At 60.2% G+C, this 15,556-nt stretch overlaps 3 protein-coding genes across 4 annotated transcripts; 1 reads left to right on the top strand and 2 right to left on the bottom strand.

Moving 5' to 3' along the window:
- Positions 1–137: 137 nt before the first annotated feature.
- AMH (anti-Mullerian hormone) lies at positions 138–2,989 on the bottom strand. Its single transcript, NM_001308599.1, has 5 exons — positions 2,526–2,989; positions 1,741–1,883; positions 1,410–1,518; positions 1,140–1,302; positions 138–1,055 (listed from the first exon to the last, which is right to left on the bottom strand). The coding sequence occupies exons 1-5, from the start codon at positions 2,977–2,979 to the stop codon at positions 197–199; spliced, it is 1,728 nt and encodes a 575-aa protein (NP_001295528.1). The 5' UTR covers positions 2,980–2,989; the 3' UTR covers positions 138–196.
- Positions 2,990–3,649: 660 nt separating this feature from the next.
- SF3A2 (splicing factor 3a subunit 2) lies at positions 3,650–12,358 on the bottom strand. 2 transcript variants are annotated; one of them, XM_060415572.1, is made up of 10 exons: positions 12,242–12,358; positions 11,309–11,420; positions 7,834–7,998; positions 7,364–7,435; positions 6,513–6,559; positions 6,254–6,363; positions 5,376–5,425; positions 5,155–5,295; positions 4,676–4,744; positions 3,650–4,588 (listed from the first exon to the last, which is right to left on the bottom strand). In XM_060415572.1, the coding sequence occupies exons 3-10, from the start codon at positions 7,957–7,959 to the stop codon at positions 3,770–3,772; spliced, it is 1,434 nt and encodes a 477-aa protein (XP_060271555.1). In that variant the 5' UTR covers positions 7,960–7,998; positions 11,309–11,420; positions 12,242–12,358; the 3' UTR covers positions 3,650–3,769. The 2 variants fall into 2 exon arrangements, with proteins under 2 accessions (XP_060271555.1, XP_004023503.2); XM_004023454.5 differs by lacking the exon at positions 11,309–11,420.
- Positions 12,359–12,812: 454 nt separating this feature from the next.
- PLEKHJ1 (pleckstrin homology domain containing J1) lies at positions 12,813–15,135 on the top strand. Its single transcript, XM_027969933.2, has 6 exons — positions 12,813–13,007; positions 13,100–13,167; positions 13,335–13,401; positions 14,242–14,332; positions 14,415–14,478; positions 14,569–15,135. The coding sequence occupies exons 1-6, from the start codon at positions 12,914–12,916 to the stop codon at positions 14,632–14,634; spliced, it is 450 nt and encodes a 149-aa protein (XP_027825734.1). The 5' UTR covers positions 12,813–12,913; the 3' UTR covers positions 14,635–15,135.
- Positions 15,136–15,556: the final 421 nt, after the last annotated feature.

Genomic DNA, 15,556 nt, shown 5'->3' with positions numbered 1-15,556 from the left:
AGGAGCTTTGGGTGGGGGGTGGAGGGAGGACGGAGGCGCAAGGGGACAACGGGTGAAGACGGCGAGGACTGCGGGAAGGCCTCCGCCTTTCCCCAAACATGCACAAACACCCCAACCGCGTGCCTTCCCGTCTTTATTGGGGCGATGACGGGGTCCGAATAAATACGGGCCTGGGCAGCACAAGTACAGCGGGAGGTCACCGGCAGCCGCACTCGGTGGCCACCATGTTCGGGACGTGGTGCGCACTGATGCGCTCCTCGGACAGGCTGATGAGGAGCTTGCCTGTGTAGGCTGTGGGCACACAGCAGGGCGGGCGCGCCAGGGCGGCGCCGCGGGCCTGCATCTTCAGCAGCAGCACCACGTGGTTGCCGTAGCGTGGGTTGCGGTCCGACTGAGGCCAGCCGCAGGCGCCCTGGCAGTTGTTGGCCTGGTATGTCTCGGGGATGAGCACCGAGCGCTCGGCCCGCAGGTCTACGCTCAGCTCACGCAGAGCGCACGGCCCGTCTGCAGCCGCGGCTCCGGTGCTGCGCTGCGCCCGTGCAGAGCCGCTCCGCTCCCGCCCGCGCCACTCAGCGCGCAGGCCCTGCAGCGCTTTGAGTAGCAGCAGAGCGCGCAGCGGGCCGCCGGGGCCATCTGGGTTTCCAGGGCACAGTGCCAGCAGGCGCGCCAGCAGCGGAGGGGCGGCAGGAGGCAGCCCAGGGAGGGCGCGCAGCTCGGCAGCTGCTGCCTGAAGCTCGGCAGCCACACGGCGCGCTAGTCCCGCGGCCCACAGAGGGGACTTGGGACCTTGCGGCGTTGCGGGGACCCCGGTGGTGGCTGCTGTTGGCGGCAGCAGCAGCAGCAGCGGCTCCTCGCCGTCCAGCAGGCGCTCCAGGGCCGTGGGGTCCGACAGGTTGACCTGGCCCTGCGGGAAACCAGCCAGTGCGCCGGGGTCCAAGGCCAGTCGCGGTGGCGAGCTCCGGGCCGGGGGTCCCCGCAGCGCGCGCACCAGGCGCGTGAGAGTCTCCAGGAAGGGATCGGCGCTGGGCGGTGCCTCCTCTGGCTCTGGGGAAGGCCTGGACAGCAGAGTCGGGGGTCGGGAGGGCGCAAGGCTGCGGCGTCCACACTCCCCGCATCCCCAGGTCCGAGCCTGCGCGCACCTGGGCTGTGGGAAGGGCACCAAGTCCAGCCGACCGTGCGCGGGCATCGGTGCCGACGACCGCGCCGACAGCAAGAGCAACAGGGCCGGGGTTTTTCGTGTGAAGCAGCGGGAGTCTGCACCGAACAGCAGCGCCTGCAGCTGGGCGGTGCTCAGGGGCTCACCTGAGAGGGAAGGCGCGTGTGCCGTGCGGTTCAGCGGCCGGGGATGGGCTGGGGTCTGCGGGTCGAGGGCAGCCACCCAGTAGGGTCCCTGTCGAGGCAAGGCCTACCATTTCCACGGCGCTGCAGGGTCAGGGCTAGCCCAGGCCGGCGCCAGGCCCCCTCCGGAGGGTCCACGACCAAGGCCAGGAAGTCCGAGTCTGCGGTCAGGCAGAGGCTCTGCAGGCAGACACGGGGAGTTCAGCCAGGTTGGGGGAAGGGCATGGATGCCAACCCTGCTCTGCCTGTTGCCCTTAACATCCCCTCAAGGTCTAGCCTGGACACTTGTGGCCTTTCTGTGAGGCCAAGTTAAAAACAACACAAACACAAACCCATAATCCCTCCCTTGCTCTGTGGGGGGGCCTGGGGGGCCTGAGAGAGCCACATTCCACTCCCTGGTACCTGGGTGCCTGGTAGCCCAGCCCCGGTGACAGTGACCTCCAGGCCAGGCCCTGGGTACAACACCAGCAGCGCCAGCTCTGGGGGGCTGGCTCCTCCAGGTGGAGGCTCCTGGAACCTCAGCAAGGGTGTCGGCTCCCACGTCACTGCGGCCAGGACAAAGGAAGAAGGGAGGCACCTGAGCCACCGAAGCCTGAGCACCTCCCCTAAGCCTGTCCCCTCCATAGGAGACCCCACGCCAACCAAAGCCTGGGGGAACCTGGTGAGAGGTTTGACGCTGGCTCCTGGCTTCTCTGGGACAGGAGTGGCCTAGAAGTGATGGATAGGGTGGGCAGTGGGGCTGCCACCTGTGTTTCCCCAGCCCTTGGGGGCTCTAGGCCTGGAGAGCTCCTGGGGGAGTCCTGGTAGTGGGTCTGAGGACAGCGATCCCTTGGAACAGGAACCTCTTGCTACCCAGTGTGGAGGGAGAGGCACTCCTCTGCTGGACCATCAGGCTGCACTGACCTGCCTCCCTCCTCCATCCCCCACTGTGTAGCTCCCAGGTAGGTGAACAAGGTGTTAGCCCCCACATCCCCCTCTGCCAGGCACTGCATGGGGAGAGGGGTGGCTGGGAGCTGGAGAACTTCTGGCCCCAAACAAGCAAAGATACAGTGACCCACCTCTCTGGCCATTAGCCTCCACTTCCTGAGACTGGGGAGGGGTCTGGGCTGGGGGCTCTGCAGTCCTCTGCTCTTGGGAGGAGGGCACTAGAGCCTGGCCTCCCACCCCAGCCCCGACACAACACATACCTTCCTCCAGGTGCAGGACCACCAGCCACCGACCCCCGGGCTCCCCCAGCCATGCCTGCAGCCGCTGCAGGTGGGGCAGCACAGGCTGCCCGTCACCAGCGGGGCACACAGCGAAGGTGGTCAAGTCACTCAGGCCCCAGTGGGTGCGCCGCACAGCCTCCAGGAAGGCCTGCTCATAGCCGCTCAGGGACCCCACCACCCGCAGGGGGGCCCTGCTCCCGTTGCCACTCCCATGCAGGGTCACCAGGCACAGGGGGTCCTGAGGGCTGCCTGGCAGCCAGAGACTGGGGAGTGGCCAGTCCCAGCCTTGCTGAAAGATGAGTGTCCCGCTGCCTGTGGCCTGCTCCCTGGGCGAGGCTGAGGTATTGGAGACCTCTTCCCTGGGGGTCCCTGGCCTCAGCAGAGCCCCCATGGCCGACAGCACCAGGGCCAGAGAGAGAGATGGACCGGGCATCCTGGGAGCTTCCAGGGGCTGCGCTGCCCTACTTTATAAGGGGAGCAGGGCTGTTTGTGGTACAGGGCAGTCCCTATCTCCTCCTGGGACATGACCTTGGAGACTGGTGCCTGCTGCGAGCCTGGGAGGCCTGTGGCCTTCTCAAAGCCCCCTCTGTTCCAACCTGCCTGTCTATCTCCTGAGCAGTGATACAGTGTGTGTGGCCTGTGACCCATTTGTCAGACTGTCCTTGACAAATCTTTCCCCTCCCCAGAGCAGGAATGTGAGCAGGAGTGCATGCCCCAGACAGTCAGACTATCAACAACCTGGGGGTGTTGGAGGGCAAGGTGTGGAGCCCCTGCCCCAGGAGGATTCAGGTGCCAGCCCCAAGGGGGATGACGCTTCACATCGGGTAGGCAGGTCTGTCCCCCAGTGACCCCACGTGCTCGCTCACCCTACCTCTGAGGCCCACAGAGACCCCCAAGGAGAGTGAGCAGCCTTCTTCGCTCTGCTGTCTTCCCAGAGAACCACCCCACATTCTGCTGGCCCACAGGGTCTGTCCTTGCAGAGACAGCAGGGGCCACCCCCTGTGGTCCAGGTGGGACCCTGACACCCCCTATGGTGGTGGAAAGCAGTCACGTGTGTTCACCCACAGCAAGCTGACCGCCCACAGGTTAACACAGCAGTCCAGTTCAGGGTCAGCAGACTCTTTAATGAGCTCTGAGGACACCCAGCCCAGTACAAAAGAACTCTACTCTGAGGGCGAAACCCAGGAAAACCAAACCAGACTTGCTAGGATGGGGGTGGCTTTTCAGTTGGTGGGGGGAGGGGGAGGAATGTTCCCAGGGCCTTCGGAGGGCAGTGGAGGCCTCAGCATCGGGGGCATGGGCGTTGGGGGGTGCACCCCAGGATTTGAGGGGTGCACCCCAGGTGGCTGAGGATGGACCCCAGGAGCCGGAGGATGGACCCCAGGAGGAGGGGGGTGGACCCCAGGAGGCTGGGGGTGGATCCCAGGGGCTGGTGGGTGGACCCCAGGAGCTGGTGGGTGGACCCCTGGAGCCTGGGGGTGAACGGCAGGAGTCGGGTGCACCCCCGGAGCCTGGGGGTGAACTGCAGGAGCTGGTGGGTGCACCACTGGTGCCTGGGGGTGAACACCAGCAGATGGGGGAGGATGGACCCCTGGGGCTGGAGGGTGGACTCCCGGAGCAGGAGGGTGGACTCCTGGGGCTGGAGGGTGGACCCCTGGAGCAGGGGGGTGGACCCCAGATGCTGGTGGGTGAACCACTGGTGCCGGGGGGTGGACCCCAGGAGCTGGGGGATGGACCCCAGGAGCAGGGGGATGCACCCCAGAGGCTGGTGGGTGGACCACCGGTGCTGGTGGGTGGACCCCAGGAGCCGGTGGGGGCAGCTGAGGAGGGCCTGGGGGCCCTGAGGGTGCAGGCCCACTGGGCGGCATCGGTGGCAGGGGCAGGCCTCCTGGTGGGGGCGGAGGCAGCGACTCTGGTAGTGGCGGGCGAGGGGGCAGGCCGTTCATCAGTGGGGGTGGGGGCCGTTTCACCCCAGGAGGCCCAGCAGGAAGGCTCGGTGGGGCTGGTGGCTTCTCCATCTTGAAGTGGAACTGGAGGAAAAACTGGACAGACAGGAAAAACTGAGTAGGGTCCCAGAGGCCTTGGGGTGGGAGAAGGATGGGGAACTGCATGGACATGGACTGACTCACTTGCTTGGTTTCCCGGTTCCAGTGAGTCCAGAACTTGCCTTCAGCCTTGTCTATTTCCCTGCTTGGCACCTGTGCGGGGTAGAGGGGCAGACAGGCCCTCAGGACCATGAAATGGCCTGGCCCAGGAGGCCCTTCTATGAGGGAACAGGGTCTGACGTGGGGGTGACAGCTGGCATTCTTGCTCCACTGCTTAGCAGCCCTGCCACCCAGGGAAGCTGCAACCTACCCTGTCTCGTTAACATGTATCTGAGAATTGGACCAGGTCAGAGTCCTGCACAGCCTGGTAACAGGGCCACCTCACTGCTAGGGCCATGCCAGGGTCTGATTCACGGTGGACACCCAGCCCCTGCCCTCACTCTGCATCGTCTTCTGACAACCCTCAGGAGGCAAGGGCCCAGAGGGGGCGCCTGGTGTGGGCTGGGGCCAGCTGCTTGGATGGAGCAGACCCTGCAGGACCCTCCGGGGTCCCAGCAAACTACCTTGAAGGCGATGGTCTCATAGGGCTCAGCGGCCATGAGTAGGTACTGCCAGCGCCGGTCCGGGGGCTCGATCCTCTGCTCGTAGGCAGACATGAAGCGGTGTCGGGGCATGATGCCCTCGGCAATCTCAGGGTAGTCGATCTGCAGGGACACGGCCAGTGACAGCACTGCCTCTCAGGGGCCCCTCCCCTCAGGACAAAGGGTTCCCGGCCTTTGCTCACCTGGAAAAGGAGGCTCTGCTGGCCCATCTCTGTATCTCTCTGCTTGGTTACTGCAACACAGGAGGATGTCAGGTCCAGTAACGGGGTCCTAGGACTGGCCTAATGTCACCCACGAATGGGAGAGCTGGCTTGGCAAGTGGGGGGAGGTCACCCTGCTGGGCAACTAGCAGTCATTGGCCCAAGGGTGGGAGGGCTGTGCCCCAGGTGCCACCTGCCTGATATCACTTGGGTGGGGGCAGAGGGTGGGCTCCCCACTGCCCACCCTCCTCCACCAGACCTTCTGGGAGCGGGTGCCCATCACAGTCTAGCTCTGTGGCTTTGGGCTGCTCTCCACACAGCTCCGGGGCCCTTCATATGCGCCCTCAGGCACTTAGTGTCTCCCTGACACAGCCAGGAAGAGGCCAGATGACCCAGACTGACCAAAAGGCCTGTGGTGGCCTCCCTGGGGGTAGTGCCATCCTCGCCCTGGCTCACCAAGCTGGACCACTCCAGGGCCTTCCCAAGCCATGTCTTGTCTGAAACGCCAGTCATACACAGGGTGTGCCCACTTCAGCAAGAACACCTGCAAGGAGGCCTGCCTTCCCCTCCTCCCTGGCAACCCGATCCTCTGCAGCTGCTGGCCCAGGTAAGCCTCCTCTTTCCTTTACTCTCTCTCCATGTGAAAAGGCACCAGCACCCAGTTCTAAGGTCAGAGGAAAGGACTACACCAGGGCCTGCAGTCCCCTCCCACCCTCGCACCCACCTCTGCTAGGAGTATAAAGAGCAGAGGAGACACTAAGGCCCCCGCCCTCAGGGCAGGAAGCCTCTAATGGAAGCTGAGGCCACTGGTGAAGCTGGAGGTGGGTGAGGGACTGCCCACCCAGGGCATCGACAATTACCTTTGTAGCCTGGGCGGCCGATCTTCACAAACTTCTTCACTTCTACCTTGACCTTCTCCGGTGCTGGCTGGGCGGGGGCCTCCTTGGCCTCCTTGGCTGCTCGCCGGGCCCTGCAGGTGGGACGGACACAGTGTTGAGGCCCCTCCTCACAGGCCATCAAGGCCACAGCCCCAGGCGCCAGGAGCGCCCATCCCCGGCCGACCTTGGAGATGTGAGGTGAGGGGGACAGCAGGCATGGGAAGGGGTGCCAGGTACTTACAAGTTGGTCTGATGTTTCTTCCCCTGGGTGTGCGCGAGGTAACTCCCCTGGAACATGAGAGGAACATGCAATTGAGGGCACAGTGAGGGAGTGGTGCCCGGTGTCCCACCCGGGCCCGCCTCCATCCACAGGGCTCAGTGCTGACGGGCACCCGGTGGCTACTGAACACATGAGCTCTCGTGGATCTGCACACAGGGGGACGAGATGCTCAAAAGCCAGAGATGAGAGTCTCGGGTCGGGGGGACACAGCAGTCTTGTGGCTGCCAGGATGTGGGTGGGGCCAGTGGATATTGCTGGGCAGTGGTGGGGACACCTGGAATAAACATGCCCTTTGATTCCACCTCAATAATGTCCCAAGAAGAAAACATGTGTATCAGCAGTTTCCAACTGGAGGCTTTTCTGACCTCCAGGGACTCTATGTCCAGGATGGTCCCCCAAAGAGAAGGGGGAGCCTCAAAACCGCTGGGAGATGCTCCCATACGAGACTATTCAGCTCAGTGCAGCTGTCTGGAGCTGCGAACCATCTGGACAGAAAGTGCGCCCTCCTTACACAGGAAAGGACAGAGAGGACCTGCTTATGGCGAAGGACAGGAACCCAATGCAAGCAAGCATCCGACTGACACTTGCTTAAAGACTCAAACTAGAAGCCATGCCTTCCAGACCTCTCGCCCCACGTGGACATCCTGGACATCCCCACATGTACAGATGCACATCTGTGATGTCGGAGCCACTGATGTTACAGGAAACTGACAGATGGAGGTAGGGACCCCACGGTGGCTGTCCCAGTGCCGTGCAGGGCGGAGATGGCACAGCGGGGCTCTAAAGCCAGTACCTCCCTGGGAAAAACGCACCTCATTGTTATGTAGCGTCAGGCACAGCTTGCACTCATAGGAGCCCAGATGGTTCTTCATGAAGTAGGGGTCCTGCAGAAGAAACACATGTGTCAGGCAGTGGGGGAGACGCTCAGGGATGGAGGACAAGCTGGAGCCCCAAGCCAGCACCACCGCCCCTGGGATCCCACAGGGTCCACTGCACGGGGTTAGGGCTGGGGCTGACCGCCCGCCTCTGCAGCAAGCCCCGGAGAGGGCTCCCTTGAAAGCCCCCAGCCCCACATTAGTGGTGGCCTGGGATCTAGGAAGAGGCAGAGCCGAAGGTGCACTGCTGATCCTCCAACTCCCCAGCCGGGACAGGGCTCCTCGTGCTGCAGTACAAGCTGGGCGCGGGCAGAGGAGAGAAGCAGGCAGGCCAACCCCAGGCCTGGGGAGACCATGGTCTGGAGGGCGCTGAGCTGCTGCTTTAGGGTGGGCAGGTGGGCGCACACCTTATTGATGTCAATGGTTTCTAGGGCCAGCTGTCGCAGGCGCTCCCGGCGGTCCCGGTTGCTCTCAGAGGAGGAGGCCACACCCCCGCTCCCGGTCTTGCCCCCGGGGCGATGCTGGAAGTCCATGGTGAGACCCTGGGCACTCTGTCAGACCAGGGGAGAAACCTGCGGAGGCCAAGGGGCAGCTGGTGAGACTACATGTGAGATCTCACCCTCCTGGCCTGGCCTCACCTCTCCCCACTCTCACCGCCCCAGCCCTGGCTTCACCACCTGTCTCCCAATGGCTGAGGGCCCATGCTGGGCCAGGCACACAGGGATGAGGAAGGAGAAACAGGAGAAACGAGGCATCTCCAGGTGACAGTAGGGGTGGACCGGAGAGGAAGGTCTCTTTGACTGAGGAGTGCAAAGACCCAGGGACCCGAAACAACAACAGAGAAGAGGAGGCTGAGTTCTCACTAATTAGTCCCATCTCCTCTAAGCAGCCTTCCCAAACTGCCCAGGCCCACACCATTCACCCCCTTCTCTGAATCTCTTTTCTGCTCGTCTACACTTCCTTCCCGCAACCTAAACTCTACTTCTCTGATTCAGCAGTACATTTGCTGGAACAAGGAACACATCCGTCTACCTGCCTGCCCCCGACCCCCACTGCCTAACACACGAGACAGTCACAGCTCGTTTGCAGCTGAGGCAACTCTTCCAGGCCCTGGATTCTCCTCCATGCCCATCAAGCTATCCAACTGCTATTTCCTACTGTTCCCCATACTGCTCCAGGTGCAGTTCAGATCCAGCCTCGGGTACCTTCCTCTCATCCTACACTCTCTTTACTGTCAAAGCTGGCCCCAGGCCCCTGGTTTAAACCCACAGTATCTTGACTCTGTTAGGGTAAGCTCACAGAGATGGGGCCCAAGAGTGTGAACCCCCAAAGATGTACCTGTCCTGCTCCCTGGGGTGTCTGGACACGTCACCTCACGCAGAAGAGGGGACTTTGCAGGTGGGATTAAGTTAGGTCCCTGAGATGGATACGACCCTGGATTCCCTGGGGGGGCCAAGTGTCATTATAGGGTCCTTATAAGAGGGAGGGGGAGGGTCAGAGGCAGATACAGGAGATGCTGCTCTGCTGGCTGTGAGCCAGGGATGCAGTGCCTCCAGAAGCTGGAAAGCACATGTCTTTCAGCAGGAGCTGGTGCTCCCCTGAAGCCTCCAGAGGGAACAAAGCCCAGTGAGACTAGTGCTGAGTTTCTGACCACATAGATGCAGCGCAAACTCATGTCATGGAAGCCACTGGTGATTTCCTGTACCAGCCAGCTGTGCCACTAACTTGCCCTACAACTTGATGAGTTTATGAAAACCTCACGTCGGGTGACCAGTAGGGTGACCTAGCTGGCTGCAGAATCACCAGGCCTAACTCTTTTACTACACACAAGGCCACCCAGAGCCATCAACTGGTAAAGGCAAAACACTAACAGAGCCAAGAGTTCCAGTCAGTTTGGGGACAGCCAGTTCCTTCATAAGCAGCCAGAAGAACATGCCAATGGTGAAAGCCCGCAAGGAGAATCTGACCAACTCAGGAAACCCAAAAGCAGACAGATACTTAATCACTCAGCAGCCTACCTGTTGGGAGTCTCAGAGAGGCTGGGGTAAGGCCAGGTCCATTGGTGCCTGCCTGTTGAGCAGCAGGCTCCACGCTGCCCACTCCCGCCCCCCAACCTGGCCTGTGTCCAGCAGGCAAGAAACCTGGCTTGAGTCCCCAGCCCAGGGGACAGGGGAGATCAGGAGTTTCTTCTGGGGAGAGAGCACCAGAGACAGTATTCTCAGACACTGAAAGTTGGGGGCTCTGCATCCCCTAAACCTCAGCACTTTGCCAGGCCCACTGAGCTCACTAGAGAAGCACTGCTCTCCATGCAGAAGAGTGAAGTCGCTCAGTCGTGTCCGATTCTTTGTGACCCCATGGACTGTAGCTTATCAGGCTCCTCCGTCCATTGGATTTTCCAGGCAAGAATGCTGGAGTGGATTGCCATTTCCTCCTCCAGGGGATCTTCCCGAACCCGGGTCTCCCGCATTGCGGGCAGACGCTTTACCGTCTGAGCCACCAGGAAGCTCCACGCAGAACTGATATCTAAACAGATGTGAAGAAATGCATGTACTGGGGAAAAAGGAAACTCAGTGAAAAGCTCAACAGAAGATGTTAACATCCTCTTGGATGATGGGCGATGTTCCCACAGCTAGAACAGGATGCCACAGATTAGCATGGCCAATTAACACTAGATAAACCCTTTAAGCAAAGATGCAGTGAGCCTAACACACTGAATGTGAGCGCCTGAAGATAAGAGTCAAAGCTATCATAAAGAACAGAAAAATAAACAATAGCAAAATAACAAGATAACAGGAGGCAAAGCAAGAACCTAGAAATTTTGGACTGAGAACACAACATGGCCACACTACTATATTTAATAAAGATATAACCTATAGGAACCTACTGTATAAAGAACACAGAAAACTCTGCTCAGTGCTCTCTAACGACCTACACAGGGCAACAAAACGAAAAACAATGGGTCTGTATATATGTATAACTGATTCACTTCGCTGTACACCTGAAGCACAACACTGTTAGTCAACTACAGTCCAAATACAAAACTAAAACTAGAAAAGAAAAACAAAAAACTTGGAGAGTATTATCAAAGAAACAACCTAAAAAAATAAAAAACTCTCCAATAAATAGACCATGAAGTTTCCTAGTAGATGGAAAAAAACTCAGCAACAAGAGGTTAGAAACCAGGATGAGATGAGAGCCTTCAGAACAGCAGGAACACATAAGGCAGGGCAAGGCTTTTCCCAATTCCCATCAGGGGCTTTCAATCTAGAACTTTACACCCACACTTCTGACTGTCGGGATGGATAAAGCCATTTTCAGCAAACTGAGGACTCAAACTGAACAAATGAGTCGACTTCTTCAAAACCTACCTGAAGAGCTCTGATGGGAAAAAGAGGAGACAGTGGGACTGAAAACAGAAACCAGCCCATGGGAGCCTGGACAGAAGGTTCTAGGATAGTTACTCAGCTGCTGAGTGGAGCTCCAGTCCTCAGTGGAACAGGAGGATGCCAGCGCTGAGAGGGAAGTTTGCAGGCAGGAAAAGAAAAAAGACATCCATTGTTTCAACCCATGGCAAACTACAACCCATACGCTTGCAAAGAGCGCACTCATCCGAAAAGCCCCTGATGCTTGGAAAGACTAACCACGAAAGAAGGGGGCAGCAGAGGATGGGATGGTTGGATGGCATCACTTACTCAATGGACATAAGTTAAGTGTAGTTGCTCAGTCGTGTTCGACTCTTTGCAACTGTAGCCCACCAGGCTCCTCTGTCCATGGGATTCTCCAGGCAAGAATACTGGAGTGGGTTGCCATTTCCTTCTCCAGGGGATCTTCCCGACCCAGGGATCGAACCTGGGTCTTCCGTATCACAGGCAGATACTTTACCCTCTGAGCCACCAGGGAAGCCCCAATGGGCATAAGCTTGAGCAAACTCTGGGAGATGGTGAAAGACAGGGAAGCCTGATGTGCTGCAGCCCATGGGGTCAGTCAGATGCGACTGAAAAACAAGGCGTGTGAAATAATGATGCTTTGAGAGAAAAATTAATAACCAGCAAAATCAGACAAATAGGAAGAATGAAGAAATGAAAGCGCTCTGGGGGGAGGGTTAAGAGGAGAACAGTACCCTCAAAAAGCAGCACGGCTCAATACAGTACCCGCCTGAGCAGCGAACGCTATTTTCAGCCCTAGAAAATAAGACTGACAATCTGACTGAAGCTCAGGTTAACCACATCCATGGTATGAAGGATGAGGCTGCAGCGGGTGAGGGGGAGGCAGAAATGAGACCTCAGCAGTCACGGTAGGAAGTTGAGAGACCACTTCTACACCCGACTCAGGCTATTTACAAGCTCAGGTCGCTCGTACTCAGCTGCCAAAGGGCAGAAGGGAGAAGGGGGCCGGGCTCCCAGAGTGACAAGGGGAGAAGTCATTTAAACTCTGGGCTTCGCTCGCTAAACGCGCCTAGCTAACGGGTCTTGGGCCTCGAGCCAAGAGATCCGCCTCTGGACCTTCCTCACTCCTCGGCGGGCCTGGAACCAGGCGCGCCGTCACCCCCACCTATTACAGGAACCAGGTAAGCCCCGGACCACAAAGCCAGCAAACCAGAGGACTCAGGGAAGGCGCCCCGGGTCCGCTGCGACCCGACCCGACCCAACGGGCCTTTGCAACCGGAGCTCCCTGCGGGAGGGTGGGGGTGCTGGGCCGGCCCAGCGCCCGACGGGTAGAGAGCCGATGCCGCCCTCAACCCAGCACTTCAGCCACTCCCCTCCAAGGAGTCCCCCGGGGCCGCCGCCCTTGTCTCGCACTACTACTAATCCTCACCCACGATTTCGTCAAGTCCACGGGCTCCTCACACACTGCCTTGGTCTATTCAGGCGCCACAGCCACCGCGACGACCTCGTCCTGCGCACGCGCGCCGAGAGCTCAGAAAGCACTTCCGGGGACAGGACGGGCCGGGCCTCCTGCGTACGCATGCCCGGCCCGCCCAATGGCGCGGGCGACACGCTGATAGGCTGAAGGAAAGAGGGGAGCGGAGTGCAAACCGGAAGTCGAAGTGCGCGTGCACCCCGGATAATTTCGTTCTTTCGGTCAGTACCGCTCGCGCAGGGCCAGTTTTCGCGGGGAGGGTAGTTGCGACTCGCCTCCCACCCCTGGCGCCTGTTCGTTTGAATAACGGGCACCACCGGTCGTGGGGATGCTTTATTGTTCCCATCCCGGGTTCACGTTATTACATGGTCATATATGACACCGTCCATTTTGCCTATAGTCCCGTTCGCCCCAGGAAGTGCCCGCTCCGTCTTGACGGCCTCCGAGACGCTTCCGCCACACGCCGGTGATTGACAGACCGAGCGGCCCGGGAGCGCGCAGGCGTAGTAGCTCCGGCTGCGCTTCCGGGACGGCGCCGTAGGACCCTTGGCGCCGGCCTCGGCGAGCGTTGGGACGGCGGCCGGGAGGGCGCGGCCGGCGTTCCGCGTTCTGGGTACCGGCGGCGCCATGCGCTATAACGACAAAGAGCTGCAGGCGTTATCCCGGCAGCCTGCCGAGATGGCAGCCGAGTTGGGCATGCGGGGACCCAAGAAAGGCAGCGGTGAGCGGTCCGGGACGCCGGAGCGGGCGGGCGGCTGAGGGGGCGGGAGTGGGCAGGTACTGAACCCGCGCGATCCCGCCTTGTGCTCGCAGTGGTGAAGCGGCGGCTGGTGAAGCTGGTGGTCAACTTCCTTTTCTACTTCCGGACGGACGAGGCGGAGGTAGGGTGGTAGAGAGGATCGGAGTGGGGGTTAGGTTCGGAGTTCGGAGTCGGGGACGGGGCGGGGTCGAGGTCGGGTGTCAGAGCAGGGCGGGCTCGGGAATCGGGGGCGGGGCAAGGGGCGGGCGGGTTCCCGGGGTCCTCCCCCATGCGCCTATTTGCCCGCAGCCCATTGGAGCCCTGCTGCTGGAGCACTGCAGAGTCATCCACGAAGAACCCAGCAGCTTCTCCATCAGTGAGTGCGGCCTGGGACGAGGCTGCTTGTCCCCGCCCCGGCGTGGCCCCACCTAAGTCCCTAGAGGCTGAGTGCAGTGTCCGGGCAGCCTCACGCGCTGGCCCTCCCGTGGGGCCCAGTAGCCTAGACGGAAGCGATCCGAACGGCCGCCGTTGTCTTGTTGGGGAGCATTTCTCTCCCGGCGTGCCTCGCTGCAACTGTTCCATTTCTCCTGTGAGCAGGGCTTGTGCTGGGGATCCGGGAGGGTTTTCTTCTCGGTGCTTTTGAGAGGGTGGGGTCTGCAGGGGGAAAGATAGAGCTTCTACTAGTTTCCGCTGGAGGCCGCAAGAAAGTGCCACAGACTGGGAGGCTTAAATAGAAAAATGTATTCCTCCCTGTTCTAGGGGGCGAGAAGTCTGACATCAGAGTGTCAGCGCGTCTGCTTCCTTCTGAAGGAGAATCTGCCCAGCTTCTGGAGGGGTCGTTGGCAAAGCTTGTCTTGTAGAAACATCTCCCCATCTTTGCCTTCATTTTCTGGGATCTTCTCTCTTGTGTGGTTGGGTCTAGGTTCGGCTTTTCTTAACAGCAGTTCTATTGGATTAGAAGTTCACCCTCCTGCGGTGTGAGCTCAGCTTAACCACTTAACTACCTATGCCTGTAGTGACTCTGTGTCCAGATAGAGTCCCTGTCTTGGGAGATACACGTTTTAAGACGTGAACGTATGTTTTCTGGGGGACACGATTCAACCCACAGCCAGCTGTTGGGAAGCAGTGGGCCCAGACCGGGGCTGTAAAAGGAGGTTGAGGCCTGGGTGGGGGAGGTGGGAGGGGCAGGGACATATGGGGGCTGCTCCCTTCCCAGGCTTCCTGGAGGACCCAGAGAGGAAGTACCACTTCGAGTGCTGCAGTGAGGAGCAGTGTCAGGAGTGGATGGCTGCGCTGCGTCGAGCCAGGTGGGGTGCTGACAGAACCTAGGGCCAGGCGGAGCCTAGGGCAGTGCGGGGCCCTGGGGGCTCACTCAGCTTTCCTCTCCAGTTACGAGTTCATGCGGAGGAGCCTCATTTTCTACAGGAATGAGATCCAGAAGATGACTGGCAAGGTGTGTGGGGGGGTGGGGGCAGGGGGCGGGGGATGGGGGCCTCCTGGGCTCAGGCTTTAAGCCCACCACCCTTGTTGTCCACCCACGCAGGACCCCCTGGAACAGTTTGGCATATCAGAGGAGGCCAGGTTCCAGCTGAGCGGCCTGAAGGCATGAGGCCGGGTGGGGCTCCCCAGCTGTCCTGTTGTCGGACAAGGCCTCCCTGCCCTCCCGGCCTCAGATTTCCTGACCAACCCTGGATTTGCTGTGGGAAGTGTCTTGGTTTAAAGACTTCAAACGCCCCAGGGTGGGCAGCGGCTGCCTTGTTGCGAGGAACCACCCAGCAAGTGTCCTCTAGACACACTGGGAACCACTGGACTGGTTTGGTACGTTGGTGCTACCTGCTGCTGCCAGGGGACCAGTGCCCCCTCCCATGAGCTGTGCCCTGCCCTTTGGGTGCGTTGACTCAGGGCCTGGCAGGTGCAATTCTCCTGCGCTGGGCAGGCTGAATGTATAAAGTTAGGTGAAGCTGTGAAGGGCGTGGGACTGTGCTGGGGCCACTGTGAATTCTCCTGCTGAAGGGGCAGGCCCTGGCCGGACGCCTCTGGGCAGTGCTGGAAGGCTTGCCTTTGGGGTGGCCAGTATATTCTGTTCAAATAAAGGTACCTCTTTTCCATACGGGCCAGTGGTGCTGTGACTGCAGAGAGGGACGTGTGTCCTCTGCTGTGCGCCTGTCCTGCATCTGCACAGCCGTTCCTGAGGGAGACGAGGCTCTTCCCAGGTTCAAGGTTGAAGTGCCTGGGAGCAACAGAGTGGGGGGGCCTGGAACCCAGAGCCAGGAAGGTCAAGGGGGGCTGGGACCCAGCCTACAGAGCTTCTGGCACTCACAGGCCCCGTCTGAGTGCCAGCAGGACCTCAGGAAGGGTTTGTTGGTGGCGTTAAGGTCGCTAAGTAGTCGGTTTAGGAAGGCTAAAAGGAGACTACCCTGGGTGGTCCTGACCTGGTTATAGTTGTCAGTCCTTGAGCAGGGGCTGGGCCTCTGAGACCGGGGTTGGGGAAGTCATTGTGACTTGTCTGTCGTGGCCACCGTGCCTGTCTT

This window comes from Ovis aries, chromosome 5, assembly GCF_016772045.2.
Source record: "Ovis aries strain OAR_USU_Benz2616 breed Rambouillet chromosome 5, ARS-UI_Ramb_v3.0, whole genome shotgun sequence".
In the NCBI taxonomy this organism is placed as follows: domain Eukaryota; kingdom Metazoa; phylum Chordata; class Mammalia; order Artiodactyla; family Bovidae; genus Ovis; species Ovis aries.
The sequence above is the reverse complement of the archived record's forward strand: the minus strand, read 5'-3'. Positions and strand labels throughout refer to the sequence as shown.